The sequence below is a fragment of the Drosophila takahashii genome, chromosome 2L, assembly GCF_030179915.1.
Source record: "Drosophila takahashii strain IR98-3 E-12201 chromosome 2L, DtakHiC1v2, whole genome shotgun sequence".
Taxonomy (NCBI): domain Eukaryota; kingdom Metazoa; phylum Arthropoda; class Insecta; order Diptera; family Drosophilidae; genus Drosophila; species Drosophila takahashii.
Window position 1 is genome coordinate 20,883,344 of NC_091678.1, and position 16,930 is coordinate 20,900,273.

Below are 16,930 nucleotides of genomic sequence, written 5' to 3' on the forward strand. Positions count from 1 at the left end.
AAACACGTAAAATTAAAGATAATGAGAAATGTCAAACATTTTTAACACTATTTTTATATATAAGTGAATTAAAAATGGAAACCTTTTTTTTATTTTTTAATTATTACCATTGCGATAGTTTTGGTAGATTGTATTTTAATCACTTTTGGTATTTTTTTCACTTTACGGTCACATACAAAAGGCCGCCGCGCTCGCAGGTATATTTGAACGATTCGAGTAACGGTCCCTTTATTCGTCTCTCAACACTCGGAAGATTCGGAAGTCGCGGCATTTAAAGCGGAGAACCAGAGTCCAATAAGACAGACAACTTGCAACAAAAATACCCGGCATTTTGAAACGCGTTTATCAACTGGTTTTTCAAAGCTAAAAAGGACTCAAGGCCACGCCCCCGCCAAAAAGTTTACGTGTAACAGTGTGTGTTTTCCTGGCGCATCGCTCTATTTGTGTGTGTATCCCGACGTCTCTTTTGCAGTCCTTTTGCGTGGGTGTGCCAAAAAGGAGAAGAGGGAGAGAAAGAGAACAGTGAAATTCCAGCACATCAAAGCGAGTCAATAAAGGCCGAAAACATGTCCGTTTCCTCGAACGCCTCGTCCGCCTCCAACAAGGACAGCGTGGACAGCCCCAGCAGCACCACCAACACGGACAGCTCCGAGCTGACGCACATCCTCAACCGGCGGCAGGAGATCATGGACTCCCAGGAGGCGGGCATCGAGGTCCGCCGCACCTACAAGGTGGTCAACGTCTACACCGACTTCCCCGAGTTCTCGCGGAACCAGATCAAGGACTACCAGAAGACCTTCAATACGTAAGTCAAGGCCGCAGTTTCTGATTATCTTATCTGTGCTGTATTAAGTATTTCTACAAAAAAGTAGAATAAAGTTTGCTAAAAATATTTAAAATAATAAAAAAATAATAATAATTAAAAATTTAATTAAAAACAAAATTTGTTGACGATTTTAAAATTTTTAAAAATTAAATTAAATAATTTATGAATCAATTGGATTTTAGTACTTAAAGTTTTTTATCTGGGTTTCAGCAATATCACAAACACCAACTGCTTTTCTAAAGCTGTTTAGGGCCTCTTTAAATTTTAAAACAAATACAGCCTTTAAAAGCTGAAGAAACTGTAATTCCTGTAATTTAATAAAAAGCCGTTTGAAATGTTTTAAAGTTTTACCATAGAGATTTACTAAAACATCTTCCCTTAATTTAAATAATATTTATTTGTGAAATTGCAGTAACGGTTGTCGATCTGCCTAAGGTCGACTGAACTAACCTTCGGACTCCTTTCACCTGCAACTAAGACTTTCCCAGGCATCTCACCGCATTCGCGTCTCATTAGTTGGCAACATAAAACTCATGCGCCTAATGGGCATTAAAATTGCATTTACTGCAGCCCCTCCTTGGAGCACCACCCATTCACCCTGCTCCCCTGTGCAATGGGGCATGACTCACAAGTACTTGGGGAGCAATGTTGTCACAGTCACTGGCTTATTCCCAAGTCGGTGCTCCCGCCGCGCGGATCATGAGTCAAAAGTGGTTTTCTGCCCCAACACTTTCAGGCGGATTCAATTATTACACTACAGTCGAGCTCCCCTTGGTCGGATTTCCTGAAGACCGATAAATAGTAAATAAAAATATTTACATTTTAGATCACATTAGGAATATTCAGAAACTGTCTAACAAAAAATAATGGTTTTTATTTAAGCTTTTAAAAATTTTAAGGGTAAAAACTATTATGTTTCTCGATGATCACCTGTATCTATGCCGTACTTGTTTACGGTTTTGCATTACCATCCGACAACGTCAGCTGTCGACTGACTGACACCTTGCAAACGAAATGTTTTCCGAGGTTTTCCCTTGCCCAGTTTCCTAGTCTTGTGGTGGATCGTTTTAGTGATAGCCCGTCTCGGGTTTCGCTCAATCAACCGCAGCAGTGTTGCGCAATGGGTTTGTTTGTTAGATTAAATCTCTAGAATAGTTATTTAAATTCAAGTAGTTGGCACGTAGGGCCGTCTAGGCTGATAAGCTATCTCAGGTTCATTGGTATTATCTCTTTTTCAAGCAGATTGCCTGAAATTCGCCAAGCACCTGCCGCTTTTTCTTGCTGATTTAGCTCTCCACTCACCTGAGGTGTAAATGAATCACCTAGCAATTAAGGAAGAATGCCAATTAGCATTCGTTAAACTGATTTAGAACTGGGCAGCCAATTGGACAATTACTCCCTTTGACATCAGATTCTATGGCATCTTAATAGCTTTGTATTATATTCCTCCCCTAAAATCAGTTTCTCTGCATTTGGGTCAAAGCCTCGGGATCTGGCAAATTGTCAAAAAGAAAAGAGCCTGCATTATGATGGCAAGGCGAACGTGTTCTGCAATTGTAATGTAATGCACCAGCAGCAGAAAGAGACGCTAAAATGGAGAAAAACACAACTCCAGGCAGTCTGGGAAATACTGGGTGCATGTGCCGCAAATGGCAGACAGACAAGAGACTTTTGGTCTGCGATTAGCTAATGTTGTGGGCATTCATATATGGGTAATAAGATTGGATATGGACAGAGCAAATGTTGGCTTTGATTATCCAATTGTCTATTTTTGGTCCCATAAGTAAAGGAAGTCGGCCAAAAATAATCTTTCAATTAATATAATTTTAATATTTCCCAAGTTTTATGAACGACATAAAGACAAAAGATAACTTGGCAATTTCACAACCACAAGATAAAAGTTCTGCAAATCACAAAAAATGCGCAAACATGTTTTTGTACATTAAATTCTTGTCTCAGCGAACATGACTACATCACAAAAGACATAAGCACATTTTTTGTGAGGATTCACTGCTAGATTTACTCACGTACTTTATTGAATTATCTTCCTAGACTTTAGTACATTTTTCCACACGGGCAAATGTCAGATGGCTCGATCTTCTTGGCTCAGTTTGCGGTTGGAACTTTTAAATAATAATAACAAAACGAAAAACCGGCTAAAGTAGCGCCTTTGTGCCGCGCCATTTGGCATTTCCAGTCACGTTGGGTCGACCGGCGACTTAAAGTGATGTGCTAAGCTGGCAAATTTAAAGCGCGCTGAAACCTGAAAGGTTTTAATTAAAACATGCGATATACATATTCGAGAATCGAAAGCAAAACGCCGCCTGAGTCACGCATTGAATTCGTTTTACAAAGCAATTTGTATAAACAATTCGCAACTGATTCAGCAGAGCGAGCGCGTTTTTTCTGCGAACTTGCTTTCCGATAATCAAATAAATGCAAATATAAACATACTCGTCCCAAGACGTCACAATTTTGGAGCGAGGCAGTGTTCCTCTCGAGCTTCCCAAACGATAAGGTCCAGCAAATAAACTGCCTAAAACCCCAGTGAATTAAAGCGTAATTTTACAGGCGTAGTTTCATTCCACGCCTAACCTTATCACTGCTCACGCAATGTATACAGCTATTTTATAGCGTCTTGGGCCTCGCTTTAGTTTCCTGATTGTTTTCCCCCTTTGTAGTACCCCATTTTCCGCACGGATGTCTGCTGAATTTCAGAGATATATAGCGGGACTAACTTCCGGGAGGCGATAAACTGCAGAATTATATCGATTATGCATTTTATGGCGCCTTAAGTCCGTCATATTTCAGTATCATGGGGGAGTTCTTTCGTTTGAGTAGATGTGCACAAGTTACATAGCCTTTTTGAGGAGTTGATAAGCAGAAATCCCTTGGCAAACCAACCACCAACGTTCTTGAATCCACTTACGCATGGTACTCATTGTAGCTATGTACATTCAATTCAATTCTGTTCTTTATTAAATACAGTGATTACTCATTAAACAAAAATTTAATTGCGCACAATTTGCTTTAGTAAACACAGTGATTACTCATGTAAATCAAACTTTGATCTTCCCAGAAGTATTAGTCAGTTTGGACGTGTAAAAATTCTGTAATAAAAAAAAAAACAGTTTTTTACAATTGAATTCACATGTTAGTCTTCGTTTGTAAACTTTTTTATCACATTATTAATTAAAGATAAGTAAATAAATATGTTTTCAATTAGAGAAGTCCCTGGAACATGTGTATTTCTATAATACACCCACAAAACTTGCCAAATTGGCTGAATTAGGAATTTCAAAAAGATGGCAAATAGAAAAAGCTTACAATTAAGGAATGACCACTGTGGGCGCAGAGCTTCTGATGTTGCGTTAGGGGTGCTATCGATGCCAATGCTACTGGTATCATGGGCTGTCGTCGCCCTGGTTACAGTTTACAATTCGAGTTCATGGACAAAAAAGCAACGTACTCGTACGCACTTTACAATGGGGGAGGAATCCGTTTCTGTGTGGGCTTTTATTGCGGCCACAGTGGCGAGGAGAACCTTTAATTAAGTTGCCATTGCCACCACCACCCATTATCACTCGGGCATAACCCCTTAACATAACCCCCCTTGGCACTTATGCGAATAATATATTCCAGGGGTTGCTTTCCAGGACTATTTCGTGTACACATGTGAGTTCTTAAAGTGCATTGCACAAATGAACATTTGCATTCGCCGTCGTTTGGCCAGGTTCATTGACACTAATTTTGTTATTCACAAAATGTTGTTTGCATGCCGGCTCTTGTGGGTTCGGTAATCACTACCGATGGAAAGCGGGTTTTCTGGCAATCGATAGCGATGCATTATCGTACGCCCCGCTCATTTCCGGCTGCAGCCTCCACTTGTAATTATTTCCGCGCACATGTGCACGACCTTTTTGCATTTGGCCAAAAATCGCGACTCGCGAAGCACAGATGTAAAATTGCATTCAGCAGGCGACGGCCAGTCTGGCATGTCCGCAAAAAGCGTCAGAGAAAAAAAAGTAAAATGACGTACAGTAAACTAGCTGACAAAGGAAAGCCATTGACAGGATGACAGTGGAACCCCCGCCTCGTGTCCATCGACGCTTCATTGTGCGCTTTGTGATTACGTTTTACGCGCTCTGCGGTTGCGGGATGACAAGCACATGTATGGACAAAACCTTAGCAAAGAAATTAAAAAAAATTAATTTTCTGAGGGTGATTATCCAGTATTTATTAGAAATATCTAAAAATTTAAAACAAATGATTAGCGAACTTTATTACAATGTTATCAAACATTTGACATATTTTAAGTGTGTTATTGTGAAAAAATATTTGAGAAAGTTTTTCTAGCGCTATAAATCATATCAATTTTCCAGCCAATCCAATAACTCACTTCAATCTATCAAGCAGACATAAATATTATTCCATTAAATATTATATGTCTGACTAACTATCTCTCTAGCATGCTTATGACATTTGCATTGCAGTGCTATTAGTTTGACCACAATTGTGTAAACATTCATACATAAAAGTATTACATATATGCTACTGCTTTAGTGTCGAGTGTTGTCCACTCAATTGAGGAAATATCAAATTATGTACGAGCACAGTGGCGCATCATCGTCACTCATCCATCCATTGTGTCCCCAACTTGCTGCAATTAGTCACCGCATTTGCTCATTGTCCATTTTATTTGTTTGATTTACTTCAGAGGCGATAAGAAATGCTCGAAATGGCTGCCTTTTCTTGTTTCCTGCAGCAACTAAAAATAATCAGAGATGCGACCCACGCAACGCATCTTTTCCCGCTTCCCATCGCCTCGGATTGCTCCAATTTCGAAATGTCAAAATATGGCGCGTTTATTTTGGGAATCCCATACACATTTCCTGAGCCATTGGGAAAGGATGGGAAAGACCCCCATTAGAAGTTAGAGTCTTCGGCAAAAAATAGTACAAGTACAGCATAATCATTTTGTAAACATTTACAATGTACTTATAAGTTGAGAAACGTTGAGTATTTAGTTTGTTACACTAATACATAATTGCTTTGTAATAAAAGTAAGAAAAGAAAGAGTTTCCTAACTATTTTTCTTATTATCCCATTTATTTATATTATTTATTTTTAGTTCTTAAAATTTTTAGCTATTACATGGATAAATGAAAAGTGTTTAACCACAGTTTAATAGCAGATATTTAAAATATAAATGTACTTACAATTACATGTATAAAATATTAGGCTAAAAACAAAATATTAAGAAAAAACAATTTTTATGAGGATTCTAAGTTATTACTCTACTATCGAGTGGCTTATTTATAGAACCAATTAGCCCTATACCGTCCGTTAAATGCAAGTTCCCCGCCCACCAGTCATTTCATTTATTTATTGATTTACAATTTTACATACCTGTGTTTGCGCAGGCAATGTGCACAGGTGCATGCTTGGTTTCGAAACAGAAAACATTCAGGTGAGTGAGACGATCCAGACGAACCAGCCAACATCGGTCGAAATAAACAAGCGATTGTGTATGCAAGACATCGCCTTTGAACATTTTTCGTTTCGATTCGGCCACAATAGATGAGAGCGACAAGGCCCCCAGTGTGGGTACTCTGTAGTACATCACATCGCTATAATGATGAAACCCGCCCTATGAAGACATGCGGTGCATTTTAAGCGTCTGCAACAGTCTGTTAACCGTTACCATAAAGTTCAGGAACTTGACGCGTTTCTAACTGCAAAAGCGCTAGAGTAGAATCGAAATCGGACTCCCTTTGGCATTAACCCGCTTGAACATCGGGGCCACAAAAACTCCATTCACAGTAGAAGCTGCAATTGCGCGGCATTAGGCTACTAATAGAGAAAACCTGTGTTCAATATAGTAATTGCAGCTTGCAGGTCTCAGAAGCAGAAGCAGCAGCTACCTACAATAAAAGCTAAGCAACTAGCACTACTAGTATTTATTATAGTAACAAATCTACAATACGATGAAAAATATTGCAACTGAAAATAATGTTAGGATCACAAAGACAGAAAATATTTTTATTTATTTATTTATATTCTGGTTCTGAAGCAATTTCAAATGGCCTGCAACCAAAAGCCAGAAAATAAAAATAATGTATAATAGAAGATGTTATAAATATTATAATTTTAAACTAAGTAAAATTGATTGTTATCAGAATAATTATAGAGCACAGAGTATCTAACTAAACATATTTCAAATACAAATAGTCAGTGCTATTTTTTTAACCGCAGCTGTTTACAAAGTACTAAGCCAAGTACATGCATAGATAAATTTACGATGCAAATTGCGGCAGGCATAAACGGCAACACCAATAACAATGGCCAGCTGACCCCGTTATTTGTTGAACTGTACGCGAAAAAACGATAAAGAAAATGAAAATCGCTTGCATATATAGCATATAGCATACGGCCCTGCCACAACAACAAAAACATCGGCCACATGCAATGGGGCAGAAAGATGTACGACACCCCCGAAAACCTCGGAGTGTGAAGTTGTTCGATTCATTGGAATGAAAACAATCAATAAAAATTAGGCTAAATCCGGTGGGGGTTCGATGTTAGGGCAGGAACGGGATGTGTTGCCAAAGTTAAACAGCAGGTGTTTGGAGTATATACTCCACACGTTTTAAAATTGAACATAAACAAAATAAAGGGATTTTTTTAATGGCAGGTGCTCTAGAATAATTTGTTTTATCTAGAGTTCAGAATATTTATTTCATATAATTTATTTATTGTAAAAATTAAATGAACAAATCAATTGATCAACAAAAAACTTTTCTTAAGTGCTTAGTTATAAAAAGTTTGATATCAAAAGTTCTGTAGATAATCGTTTAATTTCATTTAAACAAGAATTACGTTTGCATCTCTAAAGCAGCATTCCAGTTTGATGCAATACCACCCACATGGATACCTCCTGTGGTAGCTAAATTGATTCAGAAATGATTTAATAAACACCTTAAATTGAATCGAACAGCTGGAGTCTCTATTGTGAGAGATCACCGGCAATTGAAACGAAAGCCAGACAACAACACCTCGATTTATTATTCGAAAGAAAACAACGAGAAACCGGCAGGGGAAAAGCAAAAGTGCCAGCAATTGTCACATTGACGCAACTCGAGGCTGAAGAAAAGAGTGCAATTGGAGTTAATTAAAGAGGCGATAGCGTAACACTGGCCACCGTTAATTGCCCATCTCGGATGGTGGCCAAAATGCGATGTTGTGATGGTGGTGACACCTAGCCATCAACGCCAGACACGCCTGAGATGATACCATTTTCATTGCATCTCGGCTAATTACTTTCACTCTTTTTTTCTCCTTTCCCCCCCACAAAAAAAAACACGCAATTTGTCGATACGGATTCAATTATTTATGAAACGAAAGCGAAACTTCAATTGCTCGGCGGTTGTAATCTAATAGATACTATTTCGTCATTAGGTGGCGGCTTCTAGGCGAGCGAGAAATCGAAACTGAAAGTTGCGACTATTGGGTAACGACGAGGTGTATGTATCCATCCGTTCGCGGGTAATAAGTATTTATTGTCATACGAGTGAGGCTGTGAAGTTGCTGCTTCCTTGGCTGCGTATTTTTAGCTAGATAGAGCCCCAACTAACTAGTTTAACTAGTTTGGATGATGATCATCATCGGCTCAGCATCGGTATCCTTCGCCTAACTCGCAAGGTCGCTGGTTTCTGAGCCTGTGCAACTTGTTTCCGCCACATGGTCGCCGATTGATGATGTTGCTCATGTTGCTCATCTGCCGCCCGCAGCAACACGCGATTTATCCAGACGACAGCGCGTGCTTCTTGCGTTTTCTCTTTTAATATATTACACAATTAGATAGTAAATGGGCTTTATTTACATTTCCATCGCGATTTCCTGCCCACACTTTGGCGGAAGTTTGAACTCTTGACTCGCCGATTTCGGTCGTCGAACTGGAGATAGATAAACGGGAATCGTGAGGGAAATTCTCTTAACATAATATTTTCAATAGTGAATGGGAGTGGCAGCAGTAAACAACAGTTTATTTGGCCTTCTTAATACAATACTTTTAAAATATACTTTATAAGGAAGCAATTATTTACAAAAAGATTGAGAAGAAAAATTGGGGAAAAATTGGTTTCAATTTAAAATATTAACAAAAATAGAGAGGAACAATAGGAAATTTTTAAAAACTTAATGACATCTAAACGTATTAGCATATGAAATAAAATTTTTTTATTATTTATAGATACTTTTGATTTTGATATGTTACGTTAGTGATTTTCATTATATTATCTTTTATCCGTAAAATTTATGGGTCGTCACCTGGATGCTATTGTTTCGCCCTGGGCTGTTGTTGGCAAATTTAGCATGAAATTGGGTTGCTTGCCAACCATAATCCTCTGCCTCCCACAATTTTCGCAGACATCGGGCCACGCGACCTCTGACGCCAGTGCAGCCACGTTTGCATTATCGATTGCTAATCCCCGACATTGGGAGTCTCGTGTGTCGCGGTTGGTCAATGACCAGTGACATTTCTCCTTTCTCAAATTCTCTGAATGCTGACTAATTGATTTGCATGTTTTATCTTTCGCTTTTCCAGATACGATACGGCTCGCGATGGCTTCTTGGATCTGCAAGAGCTCAAGTTCATGATGGAGAAGCTGGGTGCACCGCAGACCCATCTGGGACTCAAGCAGATGATTGCCGAGGTGGACGAGGACAACGATGGCAAGATCTCCTTCCGGGAGTTCCTGCTGATCTTCAGGAAGGCCCAAGCCGGAGAACTGGACTCTGAGTCGGGGCTGAATCAGCTGGCCCGCCTCACCGAGGTCGATGTGGAGCAGGTGGGCGTGAGCGGAGCCAAGAATTTCTTCGAGGCGAAAATCGAGCAGCAGCTGCGGACGAACAAGTTCCACGATGAGATCCGGGCAGAGCAGGAGGAGCGCCGGCGCGAGGAGGAGGAGCGAGCCCAGCGACGCCAGCAGTTCCAGCAGCGGGCAGCGATCTTCCAGTAGAGGATCCATGCACTCCCACGTAGTCTAGCGCGTAATTATCTGGCGTAGGTTAATCGAATGTGGAACTAATCCCGGGAGAAGAGGATACGCTTCGTACAAGCAGCAGGCATTTTTCAAGCATCACATACAGTAATATTATCCATACTAATCAATCGTCCCGAATATAATCTCGATTTGCTGGATGAAACATCTTAGGAATTGAATGTTATTTCTTCTATGTATTAATTTTGAAACTACCTTGAGGAATACCGAAATGTAACGTTCAATTTCTAATATCTATTTTTTTAAATCCATCTAAATTGAGCCATCTAGCCCTCACATAAGAATACATACGTACATAAATAACGATCATACCAAAAGCGTATTTATAGTTAACCCTTAGTTAAGTGAAACATGTTTTAGCTTAAGACCTATTTTATTGTTCGGTGTTGCGCAAAATTTATTTGTTGATTTACGTTTTCCTTGACGGTTGTCTAAAATGTATGCTTCTTTTACTTTACGATATTTACTTGTAGTGCCATTATTATTTTCTTCGTTTTCATTTTTTTTGTTAAAAAAACTCGATAGTTATGTTAAGCTAATCAATTTGTAAAATTCAACCTTCTTTGTACATACTAAATCTGCGTTGGCATTCAATCTTAGTTTCAGTCGTAACAAGTTGGAATCTGTGGAATATTCAATTAAGTTTCGATTTCAGTATTTCACGTTTAAAGTTAGCAATTAAAGCAATACTAATGCGTTAAATACGAATACACAAGAAAATACACGTACTTTTAGAGAGCGTTTAATACAAACTTATACTGCAATTTAAATAAATAAATGTATATAATACGAAACGATTTTCATTGTTTTTATTTTAGGAGAGCGTCTTACATTGTAAACATTAAAGCTTTTACTTCATTTGTTGAGTCCTTTAAATTGTGAAACCTTGTTCCTGATCACTCATGCGATATTTCAATGTGTTGATACATGGTGACTTCATCACCAGTGCCCAAGGCTAGCAGCAATTTCCTTCCCGCTGCGACCATTTCATTGCCTTGGGGGTTATAGTGCGAGACCACCCACTAAGTGCCACATGGAGTGACTTCATGCTTCGTGCTGATACAAAAATCCAGAGCCAAGAATTCGATGGGGTGTCCGGAGTCCACGTGTTAATAGAGGATCTATATTGATAAATTTAAGTAGTTTAAATTAAATTACAACAAGAGAGAACGCTATAGTCGGGTTGGTGTCCCGACTATCTAATACCCGACACTCGGCTAAAGGGAGTGCGAGGGAGATGGATATATAACCTTTTTTGATTGCGTATAACTTTTTAATGAATGGTCCGACTTGAAAAATGTCTTCTACATTTCGATAGGTATAAATATACACAAGAAAATTGCATTTATACTTCTCTGAAATTTTCAAAGGTTTACATTCTTTTGCACAAATACAATATACCCTACTTTACGGGTATAAAAATCGATCTTACCCCACATGTCGTAAGTGTTCTACCAGGGAGGCTATATCTTTTCCATTTATCAGTCATCTCCTGGGCTTCCGTTACTCCCCGGCAGCTGGCCCTTTGCGAAGGGAATGTCTGCACCTCAACATATCACATTTCAGGGCATAGCGATGCTGGCAGACGGGACACTCGTGCGGCTTGAGCTGCAGGTGGTAGCCCTTAATGTGTTGCGACAGTCCGTTGCGCCGCTTGAAAACCCGGTCACAAATGCCACACTTGTGCTGCCGTTCCGTCGAGTGGGTAATATTATGCTGGCGGAGTCCGTTTAGCGATCCAAATGTCTTTTTACAAATATTGCACACATAAATCCGGGCGGAGGCAACTTTCTTTTTTGAATTCATTGGTATCTGGACCTTAATTTTGGATTTTCGTAGTCTGCAATTGAGTTCGTGACGGCGGTACAGGCGCCAGTGGGCAAAGGCGATCGCTTGGCAGTGGCGGCACTTGAAGCTCTGAAGGCGTCGATGGTTTTTGAGCGACAACGATTGACAAATGTACCGCATGTGCTGTCGAAGTCCCAGGCGGGATCGAAAGAACTTTGAACAGCCACCACAGCGAGCGGAAAAGCTTGGTATTAGCTTGACAAAGTGCGCTTTTAAGCGACGATGGTGGTGTAACTTCCTAAGACTGGAAAATCCCCTCTTGCACATCCGGCATATATAAGTTTTCCGACGTCTCTTCCTAGGATTTTTCATATTCTTACATTTCAGCTGCAATTTGCGATATCTAACTGCTAGTTTAGCATAGTTAGCGGTCACGGCGACCAGTTGAGGATCAGGAGGAGGTGCTGTGAGTTGAGTTGCCGTGGGTATGAGATCTTTGTGATGCAGGAAACTGCTCTGCATGTCCAGTATATCAATCTTCTTCCTGGGTTGCGTTGATATCGGACTATTCTGCCACTCTGACTGCCAGTAATCCAATTGCTCAGTTGCCACAAATCCCCGGTTGCTCTCCAGTTTCATGGGGGGATTCATAGTCAAGCTGGGCAGGTTGATATTCATCGGGGGAACGCTGACCATGGGCGTGGTATTGCTGTGACTATGGGTATAATGCTGATTCAAGCTATCTATTGTTATAAATTTAGCAGTGCACAAGGTGCAGTTGTGCAGCCGGAAGGCCGCTGAGGATTCGACTACGCTGTCGTTTAGCACTACGATGTTGGGTTTGATGGAAGTTGGAGGGGCGGCAGGTGGGGGTGGTGGCAGCAGCTCGCAGATCAAAGGATTGGGTATTTGGCTTACATTGGTCACAATGGGTTTGCAGGAGCGAGCTTCGGGATCATTAATCAGAGGTGGATCCACAGGTGGCTGAGCCGTGTCCTCCACCTTCTCCGTTTTGTACTGATGCGGCGGCAGTTGCCACTCCTCCTTGGCATAATTATGCTCCTCGGTCAACAGTTCCGTTTGCAGCATCTCATTAGCCGACCTCCCAGGCTGTGTTCTCTCCGACTGTCCCACATCCGCATCGTCCGGAATATTAATAAACGGATCATCCAGATTGATTATCTCCATGATATCACAATTGTTGATAATGTCCTGCGAGTTTAGCATGGGAAAATCGCAGAATTGGAACTTTTGCTCTGTTTCCTCCTGATCGCAGCCCTCGTCCTGCTCCAGGCCCATGTCCAGTTCGTCGGGAAACAGATTGTCCAGGCTCTCGCAGGCCTCCTGCTTCACACGGACAAAGGGTTCCTGCTTGATCTTCAGCTGGCGGCGGTATTTCCTTTGCAGCTCACTCTGCGCCAGCATCACCACATCGATGAACTGGGAAAAGCGCTCCAGTTGCAGGCAGCACTCCTTGCATATATCCTTGGGCAGGGTGTCGTCCTGCAGGATCTGAAGGGTGGGAAAGCACTTCTGGATCATGCCGAAGAGTTCGAAACTCTTGTCGAACGAAGAGCAGTTGGTGGCAGAGGAGCCACAGAAGCGGCAGGTGGCCTTAACACCTGTGGCCGGCGACTCGGCGGCACTGGCCAGGGTTTGTTTGTGGTTGGGCCTGCTAGTGGGGGACACCTGTTCCACGTGGAAGCTCGGGGAATCTCCTCCTGAAACTCTAACCGAGGGCACAGCATTCTTTTTCAGTGTTTTCCTGTTATTGCTGCAATTGAAGTCCTCGTCAACAAAGTGCCGACTGCACACCGCGCTCCACTTGGATGGCATCCACTGACCACTCCGCAGCGTGAAGTCCTTCCACTTCTGGAGGAGATCTTTCCGCTTAAAGGGAAACCTGCAAGGGAAACGAAGGGTAAACGCTTGTTGGAAATGGTTTTCCTACTCACCTGTGGAAGGAAATGCTGCCGGCGTGCACATATTTATGGCTGCAGTTTACCACAGCGCAGTGGGCTGGCATTTTTTTTTTGTCCAATTAATTATTGTTTTATTGTCCAATTAATTAAAGGAATTTGTCGAATTGGGTCTATTTACTTCGAAAAACCAGCTGTTGTTCGCTAGTCAGCTGTTTTTGTTTTTGAAAACAGCTGATAACAGCTGTACTATGTCGTCTATCGATGATTATCGGCGGAGGTGGGTACGAATCACCCTGTGGGCCTGCTTGATTCGAGCTTTTTGGCGGAAAATGGAACTGATTTGAATTAAAAGAAAATTACAAGACAAAAGGATGGCCCATAAGAAACTATTGTTTATTTCAAGGTAGAGCAAACTTTAATTATGATTCGTCGTCAAAGAGGTTTATTTTACATGAGAAGAAAACTAATTTTTAATTAAAACTCACAAATAAACTAATTAGTTATAAAAGTTATAGATTATAGTTGTCCGATCAGGCTGGATCTTACTTATATGGTTATCAAAAATACGTGTACTATAAAGAAAAGTCTCCTTCACTGCGTTGCTTCTGAATAAGTTGATAAACTCTGCAAGGCTAATAGTAATGGTTCAATAATAAAAGATGTAATTTTAAGTAGAATAATAATAATTAAATAAAGTGAACTTAATTCTTACTACTTATTTAAAAATAAATATTTTAAAAAATGCAATTAACGGTTACTTTTAGTGTGGATGAATAGCAAATTTGCAAAACTACCGGCTGGCCACATTAGGTCTTATCAAAAAATGGAACAGCTGACGCGCACCTCCCACCCCCAACCCCCCTTTCACCATTAATCCGTCACACTTATCAATTAGCGCGTTTATGACAACCCCCTGGCCCCAAAAACCCGCCAGATGCTCGGCCCGTGAGTATATTTATTTTCTCTCGCCACACGGAAAACTTCCACGGGTTTCAGTCTGTCGATTCGCTCGGAGGCGGTCTGTACGCACAATTGGGCGAAGGAAAAGGCAAGGTCAAGCAAGGTCTTTTTATTCGACTGGCGAAAAATCCAAATTCTACGTGTGTGCGCGGGTGGTGAAAGGAGAAAGCTAGAGAAATGGCACAGGTGCGATTGCTGGTACAGGGAGCTCGGAGGGGACTGCTCAATGTGGGCGCAGTCACGCCCCACGAATCCACCGCCGCCCATAAAAGATTTCAGCACAGCACGTCGAACTCTGGGTAAGTCTCTTGAGATTCCGATAAGATTCTCTCACATTCGGGGGTGTTCTGGTTTTCAGATAATTTTCACTGTTTGGAGATTTTCATCTCATGTGAACGGTTTTCATTCGGAGAATTCTTTTACTCTTCTTCTTCTTAAAACTACACAGTAACAAATTATAATAGAACAATATAAGCAAATTAGGATATCATTTAAATGCTCAATTAACATTTGTGCAAAACTAAAGTAAATTAATTAATAAAATCGGAAGATATGTAAAATTTACTTAGTACTTAAAAAAAGTACTAATTCAGATATTTTTCACTGTTTGGAGATTTTCATCTTATGTGAGCAGTTTTCATTCAGAAGATTCAGAATAGAACAATATAAGCAAAATAGGATATCTATTTAAAAACTAAAATAAATTAATTAATAAAACCCCAAAGAATTATTCATTATCTCAAGGAAGATATGGGTTTATAAAATGTAGGATTTACTGAGTGTTAAAAAAAGGTTCTACCGAAATAATAGAGTATCATGGCTCTGATATGGAACTTAACCGTTTATAATCTGATAATTATTGTTCTATTTCTTCATTCTCTCCCATAGAGATTACGACCTGGTTGTGGTTGGCGGTGGTATCGTGGGAGCTGCCTCTGCCCGTGAGATTCTACTGCGCCATCCATCCCTGAAAATTGCAGTCTTGGAGAAGGAGAGCCAGCTGGCGAAGCACCAGAGCGGCCACAATTCCGGAGTGATCCATGCGGGCATCTACTATAAGCCCGGAACCCTGAAAGCCCGCCTTTGTGTGGAGGGCATGCACTTGGCCTACGCCTATCTAGATGAACACAAGATCCCGTACAAGAAGACCGGCAAACTAATTGTGGCCACGGATGAGAAGGAGGTGAAGCTGCTGGGGGATCTGGAGAAGCGTGGCATTGCCAACAATGTGCCGGATCTACGGATGATCAAGGGTGATGAGATCCAGGAGATCGAACCCTTCTGCAAGGGACTGAAGGCTTTGCATAGTCCGCACACTGGAATCGTTGACTGGGGATTGGTTACTCAGCACTATGGCCAGGATTTCACTCGATCCGGGGGCGATATCTACCTGGATTTCAATGTCAGCAAGTTCAGCGAGACCAAAGAGGGCACCGACTATCCAGTGACCATCCATGGCGCCAAGCCTGGTCAAACGGTTCGCACCAAGAATGTCCTGACCTGCGGTGGCCTGCAATCCGACTTGCTGGCGGAGAAGACAGGATGTCCCAGGGATCCCCGGATTGTGCCCTTCCGTGGAGAGTACTTGTTGCTGGCCAAGGAGAAGCAGCATATGGTCAAGGGCAATATTTATCCGGTGCCCGATCCCCGTTTCCCTTTTCTGGGAGTTCACTTCACGCCGCGCATGGACGGATCCATCTGGCTGGGACCAAATGCAGTGCTGGCTCTTAAGAGGGAAGGTTACACGTAAGTCTTTATCTTGGAATTGCCATTAAGACTCTAATGATAACATTTCTCCACTCCCCAGCTGGGGTGACATCAATCTCTTCGAGCTGTTCGACGCCCTGCGCTATCCAGGATTTGCCAAAATGGCCAGCAAATACATCGGCTTTGGGCTGAGTGAGATGTCCAAGTCGTGGTTCATTAACCTGCAAATCAAGGCGTTGCAAAAGTACATCCCGGACATCACCGAGTACGACATCCAGCGCGGTCCGGCGGGAGTGCGTGCCCAGGCGATGGATCTGCAGGGCAACCTGGTGGACGACTTCGTCTTCGATCGCGGCGAAGGATCGGGTGCGCTGGCCAAGCGGGTTCTCCACTGCAGAAACGCTCCATCGCCGGGGGCAACCAGCAGTCTGGCCATCGCCAAGATGATTGCCGACAAGATTGAGACTGAGTTCTCCATCGGCAAGTGATAGGCCATAAATCCGAAACTACTGACCATCTATCATCGTCCCAAATTCTGCCTTTATAGTGTCAGTAGCAAACTAATCTGTCTATTTCGCATTTCGTCTTGTAAATTATAATGTTAAACTATTTTGTATACAATAGAATTACAAATTCTTAAACGATTTTCACGATTTATAGGCTAA

The 16,930-nt window shown here is 41.5% G+C and overlaps 3 protein-coding genes across 4 annotated transcripts; 2 read left to right on the forward strand and 1 right to left on the reverse strand.

The window, feature by feature from the left end:
- The first annotated feature begins 221 nt into the window (after positions 1–221).
- Swip-1 (EF-hand domain-containing protein D2 homolog Swip-1) lies at positions 222–10,682 on the forward strand. 2 transcript variants are annotated; one of them, XM_070213695.1, is made up of 3 exons: positions 222–412; positions 473–805; positions 9,432–10,682. In XM_070213695.1, the coding sequence occupies exons 2-3, from the start codon at positions 567–569 to the stop codon at positions 9,844–9,846; spliced, it is 654 nt and encodes a 217-aa protein (XP_070069796.1). In that variant the 5' UTR covers positions 222–412; positions 473–566; the 3' UTR covers positions 9,847–10,682. The 2 variants fall into 2 exon arrangements, with proteins under 2 accessions (XP_070069796.1, XP_017000064.1); XM_017144575.3 differs by having other exon boundaries at positions 222–805.
- Positions 10,669–13,783, reverse strand: LOC108059345 (uncharacterized). Its single transcript, XM_017144574.3, has 3 exons — positions 13,632–13,783; positions 11,321–13,579; positions 10,669–11,009 (listed from the first exon to the last, which is right to left on the reverse strand). Exons 1-2 carry the CDS (start codon positions 13,700–13,702, stop codon positions 11,392–11,394), a joined length of 2,259 nt encoding a protein of 752 aa, XP_017000063.2. The 5' UTR covers positions 13,703–13,783; the 3' UTR covers positions 10,669–11,009; positions 11,321–11,391.
- Positions 13,784–14,443: 660 nt separating this feature from the next.
- Positions 14,444–16,911, forward strand: L2HGDH (L-2-hydroxyglutarate dehydrogenase). Its single transcript, XM_017144590.3, has 3 exons — positions 14,444–14,857; positions 15,447–16,304; positions 16,366–16,911. Exons 1-3 carry the CDS (start codon positions 14,736–14,738, stop codon positions 16,751–16,753), a joined length of 1,368 nt encoding a protein of 455 aa, XP_017000079.2. The 5' UTR covers positions 14,444–14,735; the 3' UTR covers positions 16,754–16,911.
- The last annotated feature ends 19 nt before the right edge of the window (positions 16,912–16,930 follow it).